This window comes from Lissotriton helveticus, chromosome 7 (assembly GCF_964261635.1).
Source record: "Lissotriton helveticus chromosome 7, aLisHel1.1, whole genome shotgun sequence".
NCBI lineage: Eukaryota > Metazoa > Chordata > Amphibia > Caudata > Salamandridae > Lissotriton > Lissotriton helveticus.
Window position 1 is genome coordinate 1,711,487,638 of NC_136068.1, and position 27,457 is coordinate 1,711,515,094.

A 27,457-nucleotide genomic window follows, 5' to 3' on the forward strand; every position below is an offset into this window, starting at 1 on the left:
TAGAAATGAAATGATTACGGGCCTGATTCAAATCTTGGCAGATAAGTTACTGCTTCACAACGGTGATGGATGTCCCTTCTGCCATAATATAAACGCATGGTATATAATGGGGTTTATATTTCGGCAGACTGGATATCCATGTAACCCGACCACCAAGATTTAAATCGGTCACTTAGTCAGGATGTTAATTCGGAGCCACCTGGTGGGAGGCAGGTAGGTATAGACAGTAGGGAGTGTTGGTGCACGTCATACAGGTCCAACTATCTAATCAGTAGAGGGGTAGGTGGTTTCAGAGATCAGGATGTGAAAGGGGGGATCTTCTCCGGTATTTAAAAAGACAAAACAAATAAGCTTTTGAAAAATGGCTGTGGAATTCAGGAATGTGCTGGATGCTGCCTGTTTTTTATGTGAAGATGTCTACCATGGTTGGTTAAACCCCTTCCAGCTCTTTTTTACGGCCACTGAGTTGTATCTGGGCCTTCATGCTAGAAATGGGTAAAGCCGAGGTGTTGTTCAAGACCTATGTTGAGGGTGATGGGCTTAAAGTGGTCTTTCCCACCCATGTGACCTAAGTGAGAGAAAAAGTAAGCATTCTTCCAGCCCCGCTGGGTGATGCTGGGCAACATGTGATTTAAGAAGAGTTTGTCCAATGTTTAATGCAGGGCCGGACTGGCGGTAGTGGGCATCGGGTATTTCTCTGGGAGGCTGGAAAGGTTGATTCCAGTTTTGTTACTGTGGGACGGTTTTGCTGCGGTTTTGCAATTTCTGCCCCCAGTAACAAAAGCAGCACTGATTCACACTTGTGCCCTCCCCTGGGGGCTGGCCCAACAAAATTGCCAGGCTGCTTTGGGTTCCAGTCCGGCCCTGGTTTCATGGGTTCTTGTGCTGTACAGACCCAGTGTGCTGGGATGAGAATGCACCCATTCTGTTCGGGTCCCTCTGTAATAGTGGTGGGTGGAACAGATATGGCTCTGCCCCATTGTTATTTTGAGTCTATTCTGCCTACCTCCTTGTACAAAGTCTGATTCACACTCCCAGGCGGAGAGCAGGGTGTTTTGCCACATAACTGGTTTCCTCATGCGCTCATACCCACTTTAGAACTGTTTTCTCCTAGAACTGAGGTCACTTTGTTCTCTCAAATGTCCCCTATAGTTACGCGAGTGCTGCCAGCTGGACAGTATACTGCGGCTTGCGCACCCAGGGCAATCTGAAGGATGTCCAGGTGAGGGGGGTGAAGACCATCATCACGAACAGTCAGTTCAACGACAACACCTTTGACTACGACATTGCTGTGCTGGAGCTGAAAGAGCCACTGGTCTTCACCGACACAATCACGCCAATCTGTCTACCAGCCCCCACGCATATCTTCCCCACTGGCATGTCCTGCTATGTCACAGGCTGGGGCCTCCTCAGCGAGGGAGGTATGTATGAGCTTAAAATGTGCACCTCTGGCTGTCCCGACAGTGCATCCTTTTCTGGCCTGGCTCGACATGCACCTGCTGGGCACTTTCACGCTTCCTGAAACTTGCGCTACTTCTCTTCTCCTTCTCGTGCCTTTTCTGACAAGCAGCTGGCCATTTGTGCTTTCTAGATCTTCCTGTTCTTGCTATCGCTCATCGTTTCCACTCCTATGGCCTTCTCATCTTTTTCACCCTCTGCCTCTTTTGTACTTACTATGGTGAACCGATTGTCATCCATTGCATTTATGTCTTGTTTACCCTTCAATAGGAGTGTTGGCAGTGGTGCTGCAGAAGGCCAAAGTGAAGGTCATCAATGACACAGTCTGCAATGTGGTCACCGAAGGCCAGATCACTCCTCGTATGGTGTGCAGTGGCTACCTCACGGGTGGCATTGACGCTTGTCAGGTACGTAAAGGGGTGATGTTGCATTGGACTTATAGTAGAGGCTCCCATCTCAGTGCTGCCTTTGTAACTGGCAACAGCTAATAATAAAATGAATGAATGAAATGAAAAAAGCATTTATATAGCGCCATGGCTACCCTAAGACATCCCAGCGCTGGGGTTGGACGGGAGCAGGGAGAGACCAGGATTAGGTGGAATTTTGGAAGAAACCAGTTTTGAGCAGGTTGCTGAAGGGCAACAGGTTGGATTCCTTACGCATGTAAGGAGGGAGAGTGTTCCAAAGTTTGGCGGAGTTGTAAGAAAAAGAGTGTCCGCCACATCTAACTCTGTTTATATTTGGGAGTGTGGCGAGAGAGAGAGGAGCGGAACGAAGAGTTCTGCTTGGCTGGTATGGAGTGATCATGGACCGACTGATTGTAGACCCCTGTCCCCAGAAGACCTTGTGTGTGATGCACATGGCCTTAAATTGGATTCTCTCCCTGACAGGTAGCCAATGAAGGCTCCTTAATGCAGGTTTTACAGATTGGCGATGAGGGATTTGGAGAAGCAGACGAGCTGCACAGTTCTGGAGAGTCTGGACCTTAGAGATTGTAAATTGGGGGCTCCTAGGTAGAGGGCATTCCCGTAATCCAGGCGAGAAAGTAAAAGAGCCTGAATCATAACTCTTCTTGCCTGGAATGGGAGGAGAGGGAGTATCTTGCGAAGCATCCTCAGTTGGCTGTAGCAGGTGGATGATAGTTTTGTCGCCTGATGCTCAAAGCTAAGAGTGGTCCAACCAGATGCCTAGACTTTTAATCTTTGTAACAACAAGGAGATAGGTCCTGGGACGTAGGGGCAGCTGGACCATATACTAATTTTTTGAAACATACAATGCTGGCCCTACACTAAGTTTTGTAGGTCCTTTATTTGAGCAACAAATCAATATTATTTCCAGATTTGTTCGGTATGATTTATTTATACCCTTTTACTTTTTCATTTATTCAATTAGAAGTTCATATGAGTGAGAAACATTATAAACAGACATTACATACACTTATTCAAAGACATTATACATAGAGAACAAAGAAATTAATCAAAACACATCCTATATACATTGCACTGTTATTATACAGTAAAATATACAATCCTTCTTTCAGCGAGGGATAAAGTCACGTTCAAAAAGGAGAGAAAACAGATTTAATGAAAGCAAATATATGACTAGATGGGTTTAATCAATTTTCTAGTCAATCCGAGGAATAATTCACTCCTTGCTACTGTGGACTAGTTGTCTCCATTTTGCCGATGCGTTTCGAACTCGCTATCTTATTTTACGAGTTCTCATCAGGGCTTTATCACTTCTTATCTTAAAGTAATTTCTCGCAGTTTTCTTGGGTTCACCTTTTTCTTTTTTGATCTTTGTTACAGTATCTTTTGAGTGCAGCTGCTTCAATCTCGCGGTCACTTCATTTTATGGAGGGGAACCGCCACTGTTGCGGTGTTGTACTTTTATGTTCAGGAATGCCCAAAGGGGTCCTGTTAGTCTGCCTTCAATTCTGGGTTCAGCGCGCTCGCTCCCGCTCGTCTTCGATGCGGCGTTTCACTATCCCGTGTTCCCCGTAGCCCGGTTCGTGTCCTAATTCCTCCTGCTCAGAACTGCTCAGACCTGCTGTACTCAATCACCGCGGCTCACGAGCGGGAGCGAGCGCGCTGAGCCCAGAATTGAAGGCAGACGAACAGGACCCCTTTAGGCATTCTTGAACATAAAAGCACAACACCGCAACAGTGGCGGTTTCCCACCATAAAATGAAGTGACCGCGAGATAGAAGCAGCTGCACTCAAAAGATACTGTAACAAAGATCAAAAAAGAAAAAGGTGAACCCAAGAAAACTGCGAGAAATTACTTTAAGATAAGAAGTGATAAAGCCCTGATGAGAACTCGTAAAATAAGATAACGCGTTCGAAACGCGTTGGCAAAATGGAGACAACTAGTCCACAGTAGCAAGGAGTGAATTATTCCTCGGATTGACTAGAAAATTGATTAAACCCATCTAGTCATATATTTGCTTTCATTAAATCTGTTTTCTCTCCTTTTTGAACGTGACTTTATCCCTCGCTGAAAGAAGGATTGTATATTTTACTGCATAATAACAGTGCAATGTATATAGGAAGTGTTTTGATTAATTTCTTTGTTCTCTATGTATAATGTCTTTGAATAAGTGTATGTAATGTCTGTTTATGTTTTTCTCACTCATATGAACTTCTAATTGAATAAATGAAAAAGTAAAAGGGTATAAATAAATCATACCGAACAAATCTGGGAATAATATTGATTTGTTGCTCAAATAAAGGAGCTAAAAAACTTAGTGTAGGGCCAGCATTGTATGTTTAAAAAAATTTGACTTTTAATCTGACATTTGGCCCAAAATAGATCAGAATTAAAGACTGGTGAGTTCCAAGGCGGCCAGATGACTTTTCCGGATGGTTCAGGGCCACCACGAGCTGTGTGTCATTAGCATAGGCTTCTATTTTTATGCCAAATGGACGGACTATCTCTGCCAATGGACGCATGTAAACGTTAAATAGTGTGAGGCTCAGGGAGGATCCCTGAGGCAAACGACAACTGAGGGACATACGTTTGGAGAGAACCTCGCCTTCAAAGACCTGAAAGGTACGATCTTCTAGGAAGGACTTGAGCCATGTAATGAAGCCACCTGTCGCACCCAGACCCCCAAGCCTAAGGATCAGTATGTCATAGTTGACGGTATCAAATGCATCACTGAGGTCCAGGAGGATGATGGCTGCCGTACCACCTAGATCCAGAATTCTCCTGGATTCCTCCGTTACTGCTAAAAGGGCGGTTTCCATCCCATGTTGGGGACGGAAGCCTGTTTGAGAAGAGTGAAGTAGGTTGTTAGTTTTAAGGAACTCTACTAGAGTGGTATGAACATGCCTCTCTAGAATCTTGCTGAGCATAGGGAGGAGAGAGATGGAGTGGTAGTTCCCCAAATTATCTTGATCAAGGTTAGGCTTTTTAAGAAGTGCCTTCACCATTGCTCATTTCCAAGCTGGGGGGGCCACACCAGTGGTGATAGAGCGTTGACCAAGTCAAGGATTGCAGGAGGATATTTTTAGGGACCTGGGTCCGTGCATGGGGAGGCGCGGGGTCCTTGGGGGAACCTGATTTTACATGAGCCATAATGGCTTCTAATGTTGTCGGGTCCAGTAAAGGGATTTTCTCTAGGGCTGTTTGAGAAAGATAGACTGGTGCGGAGGTTTTGTGACTATCAGTGCGAAGGATGAGTATATATTTTGTATTTTCTGATGGAAAAACTCAGCTAAGTTGTTACAGCGGGCGAGGGCATCGTCTGTGACCGTTTGTTGCGGGGGTGGTTTTAGAAGGGTTCTGGCAATTTTAAAGATTTCCTTGGGGGATTTGGATGCTGAATTGATTTTTTTCTTCATTAAATGAGGCTTGAGCAGCTTTAATTTCCGCTTGATACGTTTTAATTGTCTCCCGGTACTTTAATTTACTGGAGTCTTCATAGTCCTTCCTCCACTTTCTCTCCAACCTTTTGCAAATTGGTTTTTGTTCCTGTAACTTCGGGGTGTACCATGGAGTGAGCCTATGCCTGCATATTTTGGGAGTGGCTTTTTTGGAAGAACCTCCTCTAGTGAACTTTCGATCCATGTATTCAATTTATTATTGGCCGAGATGGGATTTGGATCACTAGCTGGCCTAGTGGAGTCTAGTACTGTTCCCAATGTTCTAAGGGGAGTTTAGCCCAGTTGCTATCTGTGCATCTGGCTGCGTTGGGGGTGGGGATAGAACCCATAATGTTCAATGATAGGGGCTCTTGAAATGATTCGATCACGGTAAAGAGATGGTGTTCCTACTTTCAGTTCTTCAGTTACTGAAAATGGGGTCAAGAAGGTGCCCTTTGATATTGGTTGGTCCAGTTACCATCTGCTTTAGCCGAAGCGCTGACAGATTCCCAACCACTTCGAATGTCATCAAAGCCGTAGGGTTGTCTAAGTGCAGGTTGAGATCGCCTAACACCAAGACGTTAGAAGGGGAGCTGGCTAATTTGGCAACAGTTTCCGGGAGGGCCATGAGGAATTGGCCGACGTCCCCCGGTGATTGGTAAATTAATAGTCCTGAGAACGTGAAGGTAGGTGAGAAACCTATGGAGAAGAAGAGGCACTCCCAGTCTGGTAAAGGGTCTGTGGTGATTCGACATTTAAACAGATCTTTAAAGATAATTGCTATACCCTCCCCTCTACCGTTCTTACAATCCATGCACTGTATAAGATAGCCCTGAGGGAGGGATTGCACAAGAACAGTGTCGGACTCATTGTTGAGCCAAGTTTCAGTCAGGAAAAGAACGTCCGGGCATTCCTCCTCTAGTAGAATTGTGATTTCGGTTGCATGTTAATGAAATGATCTGCAATTCAGGAGCAGCATTGTTAGAGTGGAATCCCTATTAGAATTGATCTGGACTTCGGGAGCAGGGCAAAACTTAAATGCACAGTGGTGGCAGCTGGTTTGGTCTTCCATGAGTCATAGAATTAAGACCGATACAGTTACCAGTTGTTTTGCCCTAAGACTCCGGAGGTATTGGGGGGAATACTAGATAGTGGCTGAGGGAGCACGGGCATAGGTTATGACCCCTGACCCCAGCCGGGCGCGGACGGGCGCAGACGAGCTTGCCTTTGGCAAGGGCTTTAAATGGTAATGAAGCAGCTAGGCTGCTGACCGGGAGTCTCCGCCTCCCCCAGCCTCAGGCCCGAAAGTGCTGTGTTGTTGCTGCTTACTCCCTCCACACAATCGGGAAATCCCGTGGTGGACAGGCGAGCAGTGCAGTTCAAAGCGGGGCCCAGGAGTGCAGGTAAGAAGCAAAGTCAGTCAATAAACTTTATTCGTTTTTTTATGCAAAACCATAAAAGTTACACAAATACAATACATAAAAATAGTGCGTTATTGACATAATTAAAAAAAAAAACAGCATAGTCAAAAACTTTAAAACGATAGAAGCTTAGATCGCCATGCGAGGTTAAAACAATTTGACAACGTCTCGCTGTGAGCGCGCATCCTCTGCGCAAAGCGTCTGGCATGGGCTTCAAATAGTAATGAAGCAGCTGTGAGCGACAACACACACTTTCCCCCTGTGTAGTCATGTCTCACCCACCTCATTGTCCTGTCTGGTTTCCCCACCTTAATATCATCAGGGCCGGAGTGAGAATGCAGACCAGCCCTGGCAATTAAGTTTGACTGGCTCCGCAGGAGGGGGAAGACTGCAGGGTGGGGGTGTTGGGTGCTAGTGGGAAACACTGCTGCTGCTTTTGTTACAGGGGCTGATATTTCAGCACTGCTGCAAAACCGGCCATCAGTAACATTGCTCCACCACTCCAAAACCAGTCCCCACACTTCTGACCCACCAGAAAAACACACAGTGCCCGTTATGGCCAGTCCGGACCTGCATATCTTCTTGCAACTAGGGGTGGGATAAATTCTGTGTTGCATAGAAATTCCACAGATTTCTACAAATGAGCGGAAATATGCATGTCATGCTGCAATTTAGTGACCGTGCGAGCAGCTCTGAAAAATCAGCATGAATGGCACCACGCAGTGTTAAACATGGCGCAGCCAATCAAGTTGATTTTGCTGCAAATCTACTTGAAGCAGCCCTCTCACCGCTTCAGCTTGTATTAGAAAATGGTGCTACGGGGTGCCTAATCTCATCGTACTTGGAGTTCTGGAGATTTGCGGGGAAAAATTCTGCCATGCGGGGGTTGGTGGAATTTGGCTGAACTCCACATTACAAGAGTAATGCAGAGGCACAACATTTCACTGGAGGAATTAAACCTTCCCGCCTCTAATTTGACTCCCCACACCTCGCCCTATGAAATCTCTTATTCTGTTGCTTTCTCTCCACCCCACCCCCAGTAACTTTGAGTCCTCTGTTATCACATCGACTCCTCTTTCCTTTGTCTTTTTAGGTCTCATTCATCTCCAGTTCGTCCTCTGTTTACCCCGGTTCTACGCAACCTTCACTCCTCAGTCTCCCCACTGATCCACAATGCTTGACCCCATAGCCTGCCTATATCCCACCCCATTCCCCCCACCCCCCACTGCCTTGGCCCCTCAGTCGATCCCTTTCTGCACAGCCCTTTAGCCTGATCCCTTTTGCCTTCACCCTTACTCTCTTCCACATTCTTCTTTGGCCCCTCAAACTGTCCCCTGTCCCTTTTTAACGTGCTATCTTTCCCCTGCCTTCTGTTTACCTCTACCTAGCCCCTCTGTGTCCAGTTCAGATTCTGAACATGAGATTGTTCTTTTCTCATCTGACTCCAATGTGTTCCTTTTTTCCCCAGGGAGACTCGGGCGGCCCGCTCTCTTGCCAGGAGGATGGTGGTACCTGGTTTCTGGCAGGCATTGTCAGTTGGGGCGAGGGCTGCGCGCGGAAGAATAACCCTGGTGTGTACAGCCGGGTGACGATTCTACGGTCATGGGTGAAGGCGAAAACCGGTATCTGAGGAGCAACCTTGTTGGGATTCTGATGACTGCACAGACGATCCTGTCCCCCTCACTCCAGGGACCGTCTTTAAAATTCAGACTGCCGGGGGAATTCCATCATCTTGTCTGAGATTCAAGGAATAGACATCCCTAGTGGACAATGCACATTTAAAAAAAAGGATTGAATATGGCACCTGACGTGCAGAGGGCAAGCATTCCATAAGGCGGCATCTCTTCTTCCATGTTTAGGGGCACTTTGCAAGCTGTGCACATGCGGGTGTGCACAGTTGGCAATATTAAGCTGGACTGGTTCAGCCGGCACTCTTTCTCTAACCTATTCCTGGTACATGTCTTTAGGACATAAGCATCAAGACCCCCCTTTTATCATTGCCTTGCCCCTAATTCCCCCCACCCCCAAAGGTGCTCAGTCATTCCTATAGGACTCCAAGTGAAATCTTCCTCTTAACCACGTACACCTCCTAACATTTCCTTGAAATAAATACTCCTGTCTAAGGTCAGCACATTTTATGATGTATATAGCTTATTTTACTTCAACAACTAACCAATAAAAAATACTTGGAGAATGTCCAGGCAAAATCTCTACAAGAAGCTATGGGTTGTGTTCATGCAGATCTGGATGTGAATATTCTTTCTGGCCCAAATTCTACCCTATTCTCTCCTCTGGCTAGAAACCCATCCTCTCTCCCTGGTTACAGGCCATTATTCATCCTCCCTCAAAGCAGTGAAGTGGTTTTCCTCATTGCCTCTAGGATTCAGACCCAGCAAATAGACTGACCGAGTGTCAAGAAGACGTATCACTCGAGTTCAGTCACCCACAAAACTCAAGTTTGTTTCTGTGTAAAAAATAAAGTTTTTTTTAAAAAAAAAAATATGCATTTATGAGTGCTTTGTGAGTTCTTGCTTGCATGCTGCAGAGCCACTGACAGACTATCGCTGTGGGCTAGATCTGAAAAATAAATCTGATGCCAACGATATGACTCTGCAAGTAAGAGCTTACTGCTGGCATCTGCTATGACTTACAGGTCCCAAGTTTGAACCATGGCAAATACAACTAGGTTTCCATCCTTCTGAGGTTAGTAAATAAAGTACCAATAAAGTGGGCAATTGCAGCATTTAGCTTCTGTAAATTATTGCCTGTGAGTGGTAAGCAGTTGCTAATTTAGTACAAGAATTGATTATGATGGAATCAGACAAATAATGCATGTTAAAGTACTAAAACAGTTTTTTTCAGATATAGCATTGTATGGCCAATATGGATCTGGTGGTAGACACAAATGTGACCAAGGCTAAGCGGACATCTGTTAGCGTTTGACAGTGATGGTTAGATTAAACTGAGTTTGATGCTTTCATGAACTCCACGTTTATGTTCAAAAGCTACTGGAAGCTGGAGAAGTGAAGTTGAGCAGCAAGGCTAGATGAATAGTTCAGAGTTGTGATGTTTTTTTTTGTTGTCCTCACTTCACTTTAAGCATCTGCAAATTCACATAGGAAAGTCCACCTTCCAAACTGGGCGGCCTGGGTCTATGCTCTTGCATTCGCTTTTTAGGCCTACCAGGCCAGCTTCATTTGTGCGAGGCTTGGTGTAATCATTGGACCATATACACTTAGACTAACCTCATTTCAGTACCCCAAGTGACTAATGGCCCCCAGATGTTCCCCTCCCCTTGGTCCAATCTCGCCATGCACAACACTGCTCTTAACCAGGTCTCATATTGCGGTGGCTCAGGATCTTTCCACAGCCTGCAGATCTCTCTACGGGCTACTAATATCAAACACAGGAATAAACCAGTCGACTTATTAGATAATTGGTATATAGGATTATTCTCAATACCAAATATAACTAGTGTCGGATTAAGATTAATCCTAACTTTAAAAACGTCCTCCAGCGCCCTCCCCACATTTCCCCAAAAGGTTCTTAAAGAAATAAAATCAAAAAACATATGTATATCATCAGCCTCTACTAAAACGCACCTAGCACATTTAGGAGCTGATGTTGATACAAATCTGGCAATTTTTGGGGGGTATAATACAATCTATTTAGCACAAAGAAATGATTTTTCTTTGAAGAAGCTTATTTAACATACTTATATAAATTATAAAGAGAGGGATAGAACAAATCAACAGAGACGTCTTCCAAAGATGAAACACTCCATACCTTATAAGGAGGAGGAAGAGCTATCTCCTCTGCCTCAATTACCGCTCTATACCAAGTCCCCACTTCATTTTTTTGGGGGTTTACATTTTGGAGGATATTCTCGATCTCCCAGTTTCCGCCAATAAGATCTCTCTCAGCAGTGAACCAAGAACATATTTCCAAGTATTTGAAGCGGGAGAGAGAACCCCCTGTTTTAGTTTTTACCACTTCCCATGGATGAACTTCGTCCTGTGATATTAACTCGGACCAGATGTCAATTCCTGCCCTCTTAATAGGGATGGCCAAGGTGTCATCTAGGCATGCGGGGAGTCCTGGAGAGTCCCAGATTGGGGCAAAATCGGAATAATATCTTATTCCCCACTTTGTTTTCAAATGTTGCCACTCTGAGAGCTGACCTCGTTACTTTTAATCGTACCTTTTTGAAAAATCTGGGAGCACCAAACTTATACAAAAATCCGGTACTACCTCCCTCAAAATGAACCATAGCATCCAGAATCAATCCCAATTGGAACTAGGAGGAGAAGAGAGTAGGCAACGAATATTTTTAAACAAGAGAATATAAAGAATTATCGGGGAGGGCAAGGCCGCCCTTAATCAACCTCCGTTTTAACTTCTTCCAAGACAGCCTGGAGTTTTTATTGGCCCATATAAAGGTCCCTATCTTACTTTGAATGTTTCCCAGTAGCTTCCCAGGGAAGTCAAGTGGTATAGCCCCAAACAAAAATATCAACTTCGGCAGAATAACCATCTTGACCAAGTTTACTCTCCCCGGTAAGGGGGAGATTCTGCCATTTCAGGAAAAGATGGTCAATTTCTTTAGATACTTTCTTCAGATTAATAGTGTGAATCTCCTCTATATTATGGGTTATAATAATACCTAAACTCCCCACAGTGTCTCCCAACATAGTCTTCAACTCCCCAGCACATAACCTCAGTTTTAGATGGATTAACCGAGTATCCTGAGAGAAGACCAAACTCTTCCAAGATGTTTTCTACCCTGGGAAACACCTCTACTGGGTTACTGGTATTCACCAGCAGGTCATCTGCGTAAAGGGCTAACTTACACTTAAACTCAGAAACCTGAAAAGGCGTAATCCTCTCATCGAGTCTCAAAGCCTGAGCCAGAGGTTCAATGTAGATATCAAACAGGGGAGAGATGGGACACCCCTGTTGTGTGCCCCTCTGTATACTAAAGCTTGATGTCAGTAAACCATTAAGCAGGATAACAACAGAGGCCCCTTCATAGCATTGAATTAGAACATTAATAAACGGAAAACCAAAACCCATTATATTTAAAGTCTGCCAGAGATATACCCACCTGACACGGTCAAACGCCTTGGCGGCATCATAAGCAGCTACCGCCAAGGGTTTCGACAGTGCCACCGCTAGGTCGATACAACCTATTAGTTGTAGGGTTTGCTCCTGAATGTATCTTCGAGGCAGGAAACCTTTTTGATCCTCATGGATCAATTGTGGAGGCGACCCTACCCAGTCTCCCTGCCAAAATGCTAGTGAAGATCTTATAGTCTGCATTCAGCAGGGAGATAGGCCTATATGAGTCAGGTCTAAGGGGGTCTTTACCAGACTTTGAGATCAATACAATTATTGCTTTATTCCATGAGGGGGAAATTCTACCCTCAGGGCTGAGGATAAAGTTAAACAACTCTGAGTCTGGGCACAATGGCTTCTTCCAAAATTTTGTATAGCTCTCCTGGGAGCGCATCTGACCCTGCTGCTTTATTGTTTTTGATGTTCTTTAAACCGCTTCTTATCTCCTCATCAGAGAATGGACATTCTAACAAATCTTGTCCCTCCCTCGACAAGCTGGATAGGGCTTTACTGTCCAACCAAGCTTGAATTGAAGCAATAGATGGAGCCCTGTCTTTATACAGAGAGGAAAACCAAGACAGAAGATATCTCTGCATATCTTCCTGATGACAGGAAATTGTACCAATCTCCTCTACCATTAGCTTATTTATATTATTTCTAACTCTATCACTTTTGATCTTCCGAGCTAGGGTAGCCCCTGCCTTTTCCCCATATTCAAAGTTTTCCATATTATAGACCGCCCATTTGGCTTTAAGTCCTTCTTTCATCGTAGCAGTCAGTGGAAATTTACTTTTAGCTTGTCTAAAGTTGAAGGGAAACCTGATACAGAATGGCATTGAATGAAATAAAGCTTCTGTCATGGAATGTTAATGGCCTTCATTGCCCTAGAAGACAAAGGATAATAATGAAATATTTGGAACAATCCTCCGCACAAGTTATTCTTTTACAAGAGACCCATTTAGGCTTTCTGGAAGCAAAAGTCTTATTCAGAAAATACAAATGGGTGGAGAGTTTTCATTGTTCAGAACAAACTGTGCACAACAAAGGTGTTGCGATTTTATTTAGATCTAATATAGACTGTTCCATTAACAACACGTTATCTGACCAATCTGGGAGGTGGATTTTGGTAGAGGTGATGATTGGAGGGGTGGAATTAGCTTTAGTGTCCTACTATGGTCGTAATGTTGATGATCCGGCTTGTTTACTTAAAATGCAGGCCATATTGGCTAAAGTCACCTTGCCAATTATAATCGCAGGAGATTTTAATATCCTTCTTAACCCCTCCAAGGATGGGTCTAATCTTAGTCGCTCTGTCACAGCTCAACGCATGCGCCGGACAATGATTAACATGATGCATGAGCTCGGGTTGGTTGATCTATGGAGCACAAAGGAGGGCCAACCGGGTTTTACTTTCTTTAGTAAAAAATATGGCCATTCTTCCAGACTGGACTACATCCTTACAGATAGCTCATGTCTGGACCGTTTGGTTGATATCTCTATCCTTCCAGCCATTTTGTCCGATCATGCTCCAATAACCTTCCTCTATTGTAAAGCAAAATCAACTATTGCTCCTAGGTGGACATTAAAAAGGGCGATGCTGGCCAATGAAGAGTTAATAACAGTCATTAAATCTTCGACTGTGGAGTACTTCCCTGAGAATCAGGGCTCAACATCATTGGAGTATGTTTGGGATGCGTTTAAGACCCCTACCCGCGGGGTACTCCACAGCTGGATAACCTCCAAAAATAGGGTAGAAAGGTTAGAACTAAAAAGATTGGAGGAGGAGATCTCTAGATTGGAAAGGGTTAGAACCAACCGTCCCTTGGATAATTTATCTCAAGTCCTAAAAAACATGGAATATCTTCGCTTTACATATAGGGATAAGTTGGATCAGAAACTTAAAGCCCAGTGGGCGGTCTATAATATGGAAAACTTCGAATATAGAGTTGTGATGTTGATGAAAAAGATTTTCAAATTGAGAATGAGCAGTCCAAACATCCAACGTAACAAGCCTGATCACCAGGGCTTCTTCTCTGGACTAGGTTTACAGTGGCCCAAGGTAGCAAAGCAGGGTTATCCAATGTTGGTCAAAGATGGTCATAGCCTTGTCATATTGACATGATTTCCAGATAAGGCAAATTTAAATAACAATGAAACGAATGGAATGGAACTAATGGGTAAATGCCGTGGTTAGATAACTCTAGCACTGGCATAGCCTTTGTTCATACTCGTAGCAGAAAAAAACGTCATCAGTGAGAGTTCACAAAAAGCCAAGGTGATATAAAGTCGACAAGCGCAGTGGAAACAAAGGAACGAAGGGTAACCTCAGCAAGCGAAGAGGAGGTTGGCGGTCATCTTGCTTGCTTTATGAATGTAAGGAAGTCTGGATCAAATACCAAAGAGAAAAATATCAACGCCCAATTATTAATGTACAAAGTAAAAAGGAGCAAGACCTAAACACATCCCTACATGACACCTCTCCCACCTTAATTGGATCTGAGCACTCACCAGAGTGTCCAAACCTAATACATGCTGTGAAATCCGAGTGAAGTTCTCTTCGGGAGAGCACTCAAGGCTCTTCAACACCCATTGATATCATTGGGTCCCAGAGCTTCCATCGATATACGCAGTTAAATGCAGAGCTTAAGTCCATAAAAGCTAGATGGAGACAACCCTGCTTCGCTCTTGTAGACTTATTGATAAATATAGATTGAAACCTTGTTCTCTGGTCCGAAGACCCTTTTGCTATCCGAACTGTTCCTCACGAACTATGGAATTCTTGGGGGCCTTTACCGCAAGGCGATCAAGGAAGAATCTGCTCACACCTTGTCTGCGGAATCAATCAAGGAGATTTGCCGGTAACACTTGGTCTGTCCTATCCTCTTTTTGTATGTTGGCACAGTTATAGACTGGGAACAGTTTATGTGGGCCAAGACGTGCCCCATACTTCATTATATTTGTCAAAAGTGGTGGGCACAAATCGATGTTCCAGCTAAAGAGATCCATAGTCTGGTACCGGCGCCTTATGATGGGAGCTACGCTTAATAGCTGCAATCACTTCAGGTCAATCAAAAGTTAGGTAGGTTCCTTGCCTCTTTTCAGCAGTTCTAATTGATGACAAAATAGTACCCTCCTGTGAGGGTAGCATGTATATGGAAGAAAATGGGTCACTCAGTCAATAGAAGAAATTAGAGTGTCGGTAAGATCATGGCCATTATCATTGGAAAAAGGAGCATTTACAATTTCTTAAAATGTGTTACAAAATCATTATTTTGGTGGACGATCCTTAAACTCTCAGAGGCATGGTCTCTGATGATCTCCTTTCCTTGTGTAAGTACATGTTTATGTGCCAGTATACTGGTCTTAACTTTCTATCGGGGAATTTTCTAACGCAAAATCATGAGGTCTGGGCGCACTTTAGTACAAGGCTTATCAAACCATCTCAAATGTTTTGGATCTCTGGGCTTTACCAGCATTAATATGTGTTCCCTTATAAATTGGCAAATATTCCAAAGAGAATTCAGAACTGCGGCTGTCGCAACATTCTCCCCCAAACACGTATTACAGTGGTTAAGAGCACAGCCAGGTTGATGGAGCCCCAGTTCATAATTGCTTCCTTGTTCTTCGTGAATTTGATCACCACTGCCCTCCTTTGAGGGCAACTGGACAATCTTTCAACAAGAGAATAAACCTCAGCGGGTTGTAATCACTGATACAATTAGGTATAATAAAGAAACTTAAGAGCATTTGACTGGCTGGTTTTTAAATTAATGTATAATCGATCATACTACTGGAGACACTTCAGTGAAGGTAATCAATTGCTGAAGGGGGACGACAACAAGGTAAAGTGCTAATATAAGATCATATTTGGCTAAAACTTGATTCACATCAATGCCACTAAGATCCTTCCTAAAACTCTTGAGACCCTTTACAAATTGCATGGTTGGGGAAGGAACAGACTCAATAAAAAAAACTGCCCAGATGAACAAAAAGCCAGCAGTTGCTATTGATTTTATAATAACAAGGGCTAACTACTGCATTCACACTATCGGTCTTGTTACTATCAAGTTATTTTGGTAAAAACTAACCAGAACAATTCTCTGCCTGGTACTGCACTCGATGCCAAGTATGTAAATGCAAGGATAATTACAATAATGCCCTAGAACATTCCCATGAATTGTAGCTGAGATTAAATCCAGCCAGCCACCCCTTGGTCTTCCTGCTCTAGATGTAGTCGCCGGGCAAGTAAGACATAGAAGCATTCAGTAATGCACACATCTAATAAAAATACTTCTCTGTAGACCAAGTCTCTTGGAGAGAGATTGTTGAAATTACATATATCGGAGAGCCAGTCAGGATGGTTTAATTTACTGGATAATCCTGCGATAATTGCAGGATGTCAATATAAATGTATGCCTACCCAGGGCTATTGACTCCCAGAAATCCATGACTCCGGCACCAGTTTGAGGAGATCCCGATCTGGTGTAAAGATTGTTGCCACAAAAATGGGTTAACTGAGTTGACAGGCAACAGTTCTCTCTGTAATTGGTAACTATATCTGTATTAAATACTGATAGATCACCTGTTCGCTCGACTGACTAGTGAGTTTGCCAAACAAATGAGGACCGGCTTGGCTTGTCTGGGTAGGAATACCCTCGGGGCAAAGTCAATCCAAGTGTTCGAGGGAACTGAGGAGTGCAAATCTATTTGTGATGGGGAAGTGATGTGTTTTGGGCTACACCAGATAGTGTTGGTCTAGCAAGGATATGTCCATCCTCTGGTTTGAATACGTAACCAAGGGGCGCACACCTCTGATCTTCCCACCGTAAGAAGTTATTCTCTTCATCCTTGACAATAAATCACCTACTTTTCAAGGGTCCCTGAAGTTTACCACAATACAGTCTCCCTCTTCATTTTTTAGGGCCATTGCCCACTTAGGGCACCCTTCTCACTGTAATTCTTTTTTTTTTTTTTTTAATGATGGTGATATCCCCGCTGTTGTGGTTGCAATAAAGGTACATTTTTAAGATTGACTAGTGGGGGGGGCTTCAGGTGGTAGCTGAAGTGGGTTTTCAATTGGCCCCACTTCAGAACTAGGTCTTCGTGCAACTGCAGTCATTGTATAGGCGTCTCAGGGTGTATGTATCTTGCCTCTGACCTTATCCCAGGTAGGCACTGTCTAGTGCATGATGGAACTAGCTTAGCACTTACAATGAGATCTTTCTGCGCGATTGAATACCCCACTGCCATTTCTGTGACGGTCTGTAGAGCTGAATGTACATCTGACGGAGCCCCTGGTTTAGATCTCGGTGGATGGTTTACTCTGTCACAACGGTGACTGATCTCCCGCCCATTCAAATATAAATCCAATTATATTCTACAGGATTTATATTTCGGCAGATTGGATACCAGTCACCGTTGTGATGGAGTAACCCGATCGCCAAAATCTAAATCAAGCCCTGAGTCACAAATCTTTTAATCCCTTTCACAACCTTTGCCAAACATTCAGTTGCTTAAATACAAGTATCTGAGAGGCAACTGATTGTTGAATTATTTGTGGTTCTAGCCGGTGGAGAACCACTTCTTTAGGTGGGCAACTTTGTTTCCAAGTACTTCCCTTTATACTATTAGCTACACGTGATTTTGCGACAAACCGTTCTCTTAGCCACCATTGTTTGTTTGATAACATTCAGGTTCAGGTTTCAGGTTTTAATGTCTTTATTTCGATATTAAAATCATAAAAGACAGATTTTCAACAGACATTTAAAACAATTTCATCATCCCTACATAAAAGAGAAAATATTATAAAGTAGTTGCTTCTATATAACATCAACAATCTAAACTCTATTTAAAAACCATAATTTTTTAAAAAGTTATTAAACCTTGTTAGAAATAAACAAGACATTACATTTTGACAATTCTTAAAAATAAATTTTATCAATTCTTAAAAAATATATTTGACAATTATTGGAAGGTATTAAACAATTTGCACACTATTATTTAATCATGTGGCGGATGAATTCGATCTTGCCCTGATTACCCATGCCCATCCTAAGTATTTGGCCAAACATATCACAGTGAAATCAGATGTATTTGTTTTTAAGGCCCATATTGCATCCGAGGATTTTTTGCATTTCGTGCGTTTAAAAATGGGTTTTAGCCATTTTAGACGGGGTTCTCTATATTGGGGGCAGGCGAACAAGAAATGACCCTCTGTTTCTTTACACCCGGGGCAATAAATACAACAATTGTTAGTATTATTGCACCAGGATGAAGTAAAGGAATTAAGAGGTAAAGAACCCACCCGAAATTGGTGGAACAATTTTCTGTCCAATGGTCTGGAGATAAGATCCCAATATGTCTCACGTACCGGATCCAATTTGAATCTTAAGAAACGCCCCGTTAAATCATCGAAGCTTGATGCACGTGCCAACGAGTGACGAGTTGAGGCCCAAAATAAACTCTTAAATTCCTTTTTTGAGGGGAAATTGTGAGTACTTGGCGAGACCCATAGGTGACTAAGACCCATATCACAAAGGCTCTTTTTCACCGATTGAAGCCAGGGTATTCGCTCTGAGCGCCCGATTGCCTTCACCTCAGTTAGCTCCTTCGCAAAGAGTGCCAACTCCTCCGTAGTCCACAAACGCCTCCAGGTGGACACTACTCTAAACCTTGCCATGTCCGATATCGGCAGGCAACCCATGTCATGACAAAGAGGGGTCAGTGGAGTTGATTGGGGGAGCCCCACTAAGTTGCGAAGAAACCTACACTGGGTTTTATACAAGCTCGAGAGATCCATAAAACCCCATAACTCAGCCCCATAGAGTGTTGCAGCATTAATTTTAACATCATAAATTTGTAATGCGGGGGCGACCCTTTTGGTAATAGATTTCTTTTGCTCTCGCAGGAGACAACCGGTCAGTTGGGCCAATTTTAGCTGCTGGGTCTCTATTTGTGGCTTCCAAGACAAACGGTAGTCCAGGGTGACCCCCAGATACGTCATCGTGTCAACCTGATCCAGGTTAACCCCGTTAAGTTGGACACTACTACGTATTGGTTTTTTCCTGGAGAAAACCATGAATTTAGTTTTCCCTACATTTATTTGGAGGTCATTTTGGTGACAGAATTCCTCAAAGTGGTTTAGAGCTCTCTGCAGACCCCCCCTCGTCCTCGATAAGAGGAGGGTGTCGTCCGCGAAGATCAACATTGGGAATTTAGTCCCCGCCAGGGACGGTGCATCTGTATTGAAAGTCCCGAAGAATTTCACTACCTGATCTATGAAGAGTAAGAATAGGGTGGGTGCGAGAACGCACCCCTGGCGGACTCCTCGTGATACTCGAAATGAGTCCGTAACTTGCCCTTGTGTCCCCCATCTAACCCTAGCGAAATTGTCTTCGTGTAGTCTAGTAATAATTTCCACTAGTTCCCCCGGCATTCCTAGGTCCCTTAATACCCGCCATAATTTTTCCCTCGGCACCAAATCAAAAGCCGATTTCAGGTCGATAAAAGCGGCAAAAAGGGTACCACCTCCAAGTGTGACAGTCTTCCAAAAAATCATACAAAACCTCAAGACCTGGTCAATGGTACTTATACCAGATCTGAAGCCCGCCTGTAATGGGGACAATATTCCTTCAAGCTCCATCCACCCCAAAACCCTCACCAGAATCATTCGAGCAAACACTTTTTGAAAACAGTCAATTAAACTGATTGGGCGGTAATTCCCAGGGTTTGATCTATCACCCTTTTTATGTATGGGGATGATCTCCGCCCCTTTCCAGGTATTGGGGATGCTAGCACCTCCTGCTATGGTATTGGCTATATTAGTTAGATAGGGTACCCAAAGGCCTATGTTTACTTTGAAAAGGTCTACCGGGATTTGATCCAACCCAGGTGCCTTCCCCCTCTTTGTTAACCCTAGCGCATACTCCACTTCAGCTTCGGTAAAAGACAGGGTCGTAGTACTTGGGATTATTACCGTCAGCATAGAAGGTCTGGGTAAGGGGTCTACGGCTACTGGGCAAAATTGGGTAGAGTAATATTTAATCCAGTCTTCCGGGGATACATGGTTAGACGGAGTGCGAAACTCACCATCCTTTCCACATTTAACTATATCCCAGAATTTAGTCTGGTCATTTGATTTACTGGCATCTAGTAGATCTGACCAGAACTCATCTTCCCAATCCTTTTTTGCCACCCATTGCACCCTTTTATACCTTTTCCTGGCCTCTTTAACTGCACCAGAATCTCTAGATTTAACTTGCTCAATGAGATGTCTATGGGCCTCTCTACATTCTCTATTGTACCATTTTGCTCTTTGGGGATTCGAGTGACCGCTGTTTAACTTACATGGCTTTGATAAAATCATTTTAAGTTTAGAAAAACATTCATCATGTAGGCCCATCATCGTATTTAATTCACCCTGACCCCGCTCAGCTGCAACGGACCTCATATTCTTTATGGTGTTAGTAACAACATTTTCAATGTCGGCCTGTATCATTGCATCGTTAGAAATTAGTGACCACTTCACTCTCCTCCGATCATTTGCCAAGGTTACAACCCCAGGCCCCCTTTGAACAGGTTCTCCTAGGCCTATCTGACCTGACATTTTAAATTTCAAAGACAAGGGTTTATGGTCACTTTCTGGACGTACTATAATTTCCATGTCATCAACTATACTCCAATATTCCATTTTTATAAAGATGTAATCAATCCGACTTTTCCTTGCACCATTGTCAAAAGTGGGTTTAGCTTCAATGTCCGATTTGGTGCGTCCATTCACTGCCCGAAGACCCCATGTAAGACAAAAAGCTGTCCAGTTCAGGGCTGCATCCGTGGCTTTGACTGGAATTTTGTTGGAAAGTTCGGGGATCATCCATGTGGCGTCTTCCTCAAACCCCCAATTGTCCTCCGGCAGATACAATGGCTCAATCGTACAATTGATATCCCCTGCTATAATGATTAGTGAGGCTTTGTTCCAGCCCATTAGTAGCGTATCTAGAGCACCAATCAACCTGGGGCTTCGGCCACCCGGGAGACCTCTGGAATATATATTAATAATGAGCATGTCCTGCCCCCCTGCTATGCTCACCCTAATAGCCAGAATGTCAGGATTATCTATATACAATTCAGCAGCTGAGAAACACCAGGACTGTTTTACCCATGTGGTTAATCCCCCAGATGCCCGCCCCTTTGTACCTTTTATAGCAGGTTTAGAGAAGTTTAAATAACCAGCCAGATAAAATGGAGATGTAGCCCACGTCTCCTGCAACAACACAACCTCATAATTGCCTATAAACCCCAACCAATCCTCCGATTCCAAGCGCGACTTGGCTCCAGCAACATTCCAAGACACCATATGTGAGTTTAGTGAATCTATCTCTGCATGATTGTTACTAACAGGGATAGAAGAATGGGGGCTCAGTGAATCAGTGCCAATTGGACCATTGGCTTCTATATTAGAGGTGGTGATGTTAGTCCCCCCATGCTCCCTCTGCGTCCTAGGATTATGGAGCGTAAGCAGTTGCTCCTTTGCTAGTTGTTGGATATGGGTGGGAGGGGTATACACTTCTTCAACTTCCATAGATCCTGAACTAGGTAGCTGGGTCGTTGCACATAGTCAGTCCACCCATTCTAGGTCTGACAGTGCCTCAAATTGGTTGTGGAGTGGAGGATAATATTGGGGGTGGTGTGTTGCAGGCTCTCGGGGTCTTCCCCCTTTAACTTTCCATGGGTTGTGACCCATGTAATTAGTTTGGTGTATATAGGGATAGAAGTAGCCAAGGTTTAAGGTCTGAACGTCACCCAAACGGGCGAATCTTGGTTTCCTCTGGATTCTGTCTACTACCCAGTAATCTCTAAATGAAACCAAAATACAGTCCCCTTCCAGATCTTTTTCACCCTTTCCTACCCATTCTACTCTCCTTACATAAAGGATTTCTGTAGGGGAGGAAGGGGGAAGTGGGCGATGTTTATTCAGCCAAAATGTGACCTTATTTCGCAGATCCATTTGGGATTCTTTGGAACCCTCTCTAAGGGGGGCCACGCCTGTTAGTACAATAGTATATTGTGACGCTTCTGGGGGCAGATTAACTCTCAATGGGTTTCGTGTGGATCTATTATTAGTCCTCTTATTCCTGTCGGTATATGGGGTTTTATTATCCCTTCCCAATGCAGGGGTGTAAACCGGGGTGTTTTCCCCCTGATTTGATGCACCATTCCCTCGTTCTTTTTTCCCCTGAACAGTATTAACTGCCAAAGGATGTTTGGCCTTCGGTGTTTCTTTGGCCGGGACTCTACTAACAGGTGGTATTTTTATCCCCGTTTGTTGTTTCTTGTTTGTATTAGTAGTTGGTGTCACCACTGGATTGATCTTGGTTATCCCCGTATTTACAGTTGTTCCCCCATTTGGGTTTGGGCCCCTCAGCTTTATACCAGTGGGTATTAAATTTTGTAAGAGGTCCATATTAATATTAATAGCTGCTTCTAAAACATCTATTTTAGCGGACATTATCCTAGTATTCTCAATAACTGGAAGCAATAAGGATTTAACCATTGCTTCCATTTTTGCCAACAGGGCATCGTCACTGCTAAAACAGGTTGGACAAGTGTTTGACGACCCAGAGTGAGCCAGTGATGGGCAGTACACTACTGGGGGTCCTTGAATAGACTGGGAGTGGGAGGAGCTATTTGCATGATCTAGTTTGATTTGTTTCTGCTCCATGACCCCCTGTGGGCTTGAAACGTGTTTTCTTTTTCGTGAAGCCTGCTTAGGAGTTACAGGTAACGGGACAGGAGTACTGGGTAAGGTAAGGATATGTACTTGCGGGTTTCCTGGCGAAGTACACTTATCATTCTCACTAAGTACGCTATCCCCTTCTATACTAGTCGAACTATAGTCAGGGTTCAAATCCATATTTTCTTGTGGCTTATGTGTTATAGCTTCAACCCCGTCCTCATGGACTATTATGTCAGTGTTTGATATAGAGATACAGTTAAACGCTGCATTGGTTAATGGACTTTTAGCACAGGCCAGAGCACCTAGTGAGGAGCGTTTCCCAGTGACTAAGTCCAGGGACAATCTATGCTCGACCTGTTGAATTTCTTTTTCTAATATTCCAGTAGCTCTGGTAATGAAAGCATCTAGGGGGCCTGAAACAACACCCTGTGTAGTTTGAATATGGACCAATCGTTGTTTACCTGATCTCAGGGCCATATTTATATGTAAGTGTTAGAGCCTCTGGGTACAGTTAGACAAAAGTATCTAAATATAATATAAGAAATTAAATGGACCAGGACTTTTGGCCCAACCCAACCTCGTCCGGCCCCGGACGGCCACAGACGGTCCCGCCCTTGTCCCGGGCTTCTCCCGGCGCTACCGCGCGCTACCGCGCAGCGGAAATGGCGGTGACAATTTATATGCAACTGAAGGGGAGGGGGAGGAGCAGGCAGGGAGAGCGGCCCAGGTGATCTCTATTCGGGCAAGCAAGCGCTCCTGGGAGCTGTGGTCCTGCTCCAGCGCCTGCTTTCACTCGCAGCCCCGCCTGACTCACTCCTTCGCCAGACACCGACGTGAAGATCAAGGGTCCAGAATCCACCCCAAGCGCAGCGGGACCCGCGGAGCGGGTACCGCAAGAAGTAGGTTTTTCGTGCAGGGATTAATACACCATCCTCGCGCTAGCAGCCAAAAGCACAAAATAAGGGCGTCCCGGTGCAGGTCCAGAACACAGGAGTTTTAAAGTCCAGAGGAGGGGGAGGAGCAGGCAGGGAGAGCGGCCCAGGTGATCTCTATTCGGGCAAGCAAGCGCTCCTGGGAGCTGTGGTCCTGCTCCAGCGCCTGCTTTCACTCGCAGCCCCGCCTGACTCACTCCTTCGCCAGACACCGACGTGAAGATCAAGGGTCCAGAATCCACCCCAAGCGCAGCGGGACCCGCGGAGCGGGTACCGCAAGAAGTAGGTTTTTCGTGCAGGGATTAATACACCATCCTCGCGCTAGCAGCCAAAAGCACAAAATAAGGGCGTCCCGGTGCAGGTCCAGAACACAGGAGTTTTAAAGTCCAGAGGAGGGGGAGGAGCAGGCAGGGAGAGCGGCCCAGGTGATCTCTATTCGGGCAAGCAAGCGCTCCTGGGAGCTGTGGTCCTGCTCCAGCGCCTGCTTTCACTCGCAGCCCCGCCTGACTCACTCCTTCGCCAGACACCGACGTGAAGATCAAGGGTCCAGAATCCACCCCAAGCGCAGCGGGACCCGCGGAGCCGGTACCGCAAGAAGTAGGTTTTTCGTGCAGGGATTAATACACCATCCTCGCGCTAGCAGCCAAAAGCACAAAATAAGGGCGTCCCGGTGCAGGTCCAGAACACAGGAGTTTTAAAGTCCAGAGGAGGGGGAGGAGCAGGCAGGGAGAGCGGCCCAGGTGATCTCTATTCGGGCAAGCAAGCGCTCCTGGGAGCTGTGGTCCTGCTCCAGCGCCTGCTTTCACTCGCAGCCCCGCCTGACTCACTCCTTCGCCAGACACCGACGTGAAGATCAAGGGTCCAGAATCCACCCCAAGCGCAGCGGGACCCGCGGAGCGGGTACCGCAAGAAGTAGGTTTTTCGTGCAGGGATTAATACACCATCCTCGCGCTAGCAGCCAAAAGCACAAAATAAGGGCATTCAGTTGCTGTCGGTCTCAATCACCGGGGCTTGTAAGGATTTACTAACACGGTCAAGGGTCTTAGCAAAACTTTCCATGCCGCCTTTGAAAATAGTCTCTAATAGTGATACTCCTATTGCCAACAGAGTCCTGAGTAGCAGCATGTCTGGTGCTAGTCACTGTTTATTTTTTTTTTTAGGGGGTTGGGGGAGGGCTCCCTTGAGTTTAGGGGAAGGTTCTTTTTTTCTTAGCCAGAGGTGACCTAATTATTGCCTCTATAGTTGAACAGGGCCTCTATGGTCAGAGGCCCTGCATATAAATAAGGGTTTACTTTAAGACCGGGTCCCAATTACCTTCACTTATGTGACCAGCTCTCATTTGTTCCTTTCACTGAAGACTGTTTCCTGATATTGTCTGTACAAGGGTTTGGGAGTGATACGGAGTCTCTTTTACTGACTTTGTTTCTGTATTAACGCCATAGCTGCTTCGAACGTTCCGCGCCAGTGCGGAACGTTTGAAAAAAAGGGCGGGGCTGCGTCGGCCAACGGTCGTTCGCAGCACCAGCCAGGTAGTGCTCCTGTCAGCCGTTGGCCGACGGGAGCATGGAACGGGTTAATTGCCCCATCGCTTTGGTCAGAAACTTAGTAATAGATGGAATTATGCGGTCCTTACCAGAGAGAGTCAACACTGCCGCTTTTCTCTTTCCCGTGGTCAAAAACAGAGGCAAGGTCGGGCCAGCCTCCTCCGGGCTTGGACTGGTCCTCCCTAGCAAGCAGGCTAGCTAACTGTGCTTTTATAGCACTGATGATTGCAGCTAACTGCCAGCATCCTCCGCACCGGTCACTGGGCACCAGGGCCTTCTGGTCTGTGTAGTGCCCCCTGCACCGCTGTGCTTGCACCCCGCATAGCGGGTGGGCCAACTGTGCTTTATGGCAGCGATGATCGCAGGAAAGGGCCCAGTCTCCTCCACACCAGTAACTGTTCAGCAAGGCCTTCTGGTCCGTGTAGTTCCCTTGCACCACTGTGCTTTCGTCCAGAGTGACATAAGTTTTCAATCATGCATTCTATCAATATCTAAATTGTCTAACCACAGACAACCTTTTGAAGTACCCGTTTGCTTCCTTAAACAAGCATTTGCAATGAAATAGGTCTTGCATTTACGCGAATTTAAGCTATTGGCATTGTAAATGGCAATGCCTATTTTTGTTTTTTAAAACGTAAAGGAAAGGCATTGTCATTTACAATTCCAACAGCTTAAAATTGCCTAAATGTGAGTCCTATTGCATTGCTTGTTTAAGTTTAAAACTGAGCTGGGGCGCCGCTTCGAGGAAACCGCGCTGGATTTATTATTATTTTTTTTACTTTGACACTGCCCTTGAAGTATGCACCACGCTCTGTGTGTAAGTTAAAAAAAAAAAAGAAACCGAGCGCGGTGTCCTTGAAGTGGCGCTGAATTTTAAAGTGACAAAACAAAAAAAGAGTGCGGTGTCCCTGAGGCGGCCACCGCCCTCACTACGAAAGTTAAATAAATTGAGGGCAGTGTGCCTTAAGCAGGCGCTCAGGATACAAATAAAAAGAAATTGCATATGCCATTGTACCTGTAAGTGATCATAAACAAAATAGTGCTGACCCCCTAAATATAGCCGACCGAGTAACTTGCATAGTAAAAGGCTGGCCGTTATGGGCGTCAACTAATGGAGACGAGGCGGTAACAAGTAGGGACTAACAAGCCTCTTAATGAATCGGAAGCCAGCATTTACCAAGGACAATGACACCAGACAATGAAAGATATAGGACGAATGTGGGCGAGGCTTTGATGGAGCGAGATAGAAAACAAAATTTTGTTTAAACTCGCAAAGTTACATTTCCATAACATGAATAATAATATTAATGATTTGTGATATGTTATGCTAATACAACTTAGATTAAAACTTTACACGTGGGGGGACTAACATGTGTGCTCATAAACGTGCATAAATGTTGCATCTTTTTGTTCGTACAAAATAATAAAATAATTTATTGTTTTCGTTTTTGTCATTACTAATTACTGCAAACTTAAAAGAAGCATGTGCTTGTTTTGCTTTTCTTTGTCTGTATGATGTCATTTCTACTATTCTAGGTGCATATGGGTCTCATGGAAAAACGGAGACTGGTAAATATAAACGCTGCTTTATTTGTTTGCAATGGCTAGGTAACATTTTGATTAATCGGGTGGGTTAATTAATTAGTAAACCATGGGGTGGATACAGAATCTACTTTATTTCTTACATTAATACTTTTCTTGTGTTTGTTTTATACTAGAAAACATAAGTTGCCTGCTTTTGGGCCTAGTCATTTGAACCGCAGAAAAAGAGCTGACATATAATTCTGCAGAAAGTCACGAGACGCCCATTCTGAATTAAAACGTTTATTGAAGCTGCGTTCACAAAGCAAAAACTAATGCTGACATCATTCTGTCGGACATGGCCAAGGTCGAAAGTGAACATTTTGTCAATCCTTAACTTGGCATCCGCGGAAGTATAATGAAAGTCAATGGACGCTGCGAAAATGACTTAATACATTTGTTGCAACATGAGGAAGCTTCTGGCTTCACGTGGAAGGAACAATGGTCTCTATGAAATATGATTTAGTGGAACTTTTTGATAACTGGGTGACATGTCACTTGTCACTCTCAGCCAATGGGACGTCGAAGATTTCTGAAAATTTTCCTTTGCTAGTTTAGTTAGCGTAGAAAGGTATAAAAAGTCATGCCCTTAGGGTTGGGCTGGCTGCTGCTTTCTGACTTTCCGATGAGGGTGATGTGCTACTGGACTTTGCGTGGAGCACGTAAGAATCCTCAAAGAACTTTACTTTAATTTCTATCTATTTAGCTTAGTTAGGGAATTAGGTTTTAGAAATGCTAAACTTTATATATTTTCTTTAAAATTGTTTCAATTGCTTAAATAGTAATTTTCTCATATTTCATTATA

General features: G+C 44.5%; 1 protein-coding gene across 1 annotated transcript in view; it reads left to right on the forward strand.

The window, feature by feature from the left end:
* LOC144770678 (suppressor of tumorigenicity 14 protein homolog) overlaps positions 1-9,245 on the forward strand; it is a 111,322-nt gene extending 102,077 nt beyond the window's left edge. Inside the window, exons 17-19 of the mRNA XM_078655394.1 lie at positions 1,153-1,421; positions 1,729-1,865; positions 8,214-9,245. Coding sequence (XP_078511520.1) covers positions 1,153-1,421; positions 1,729-1,865; positions 8,214-8,375 — 568 coding nt within the window. The 3' untranslated portion in view covers positions 8,376-9,245. The remainder of the gene's footprint in view (positions 1-1,152; positions 1,422-1,728; positions 1,866-8,213) is intronic.
* Positions 9,246-27,457: the final 18,212 nt, after the last annotated feature.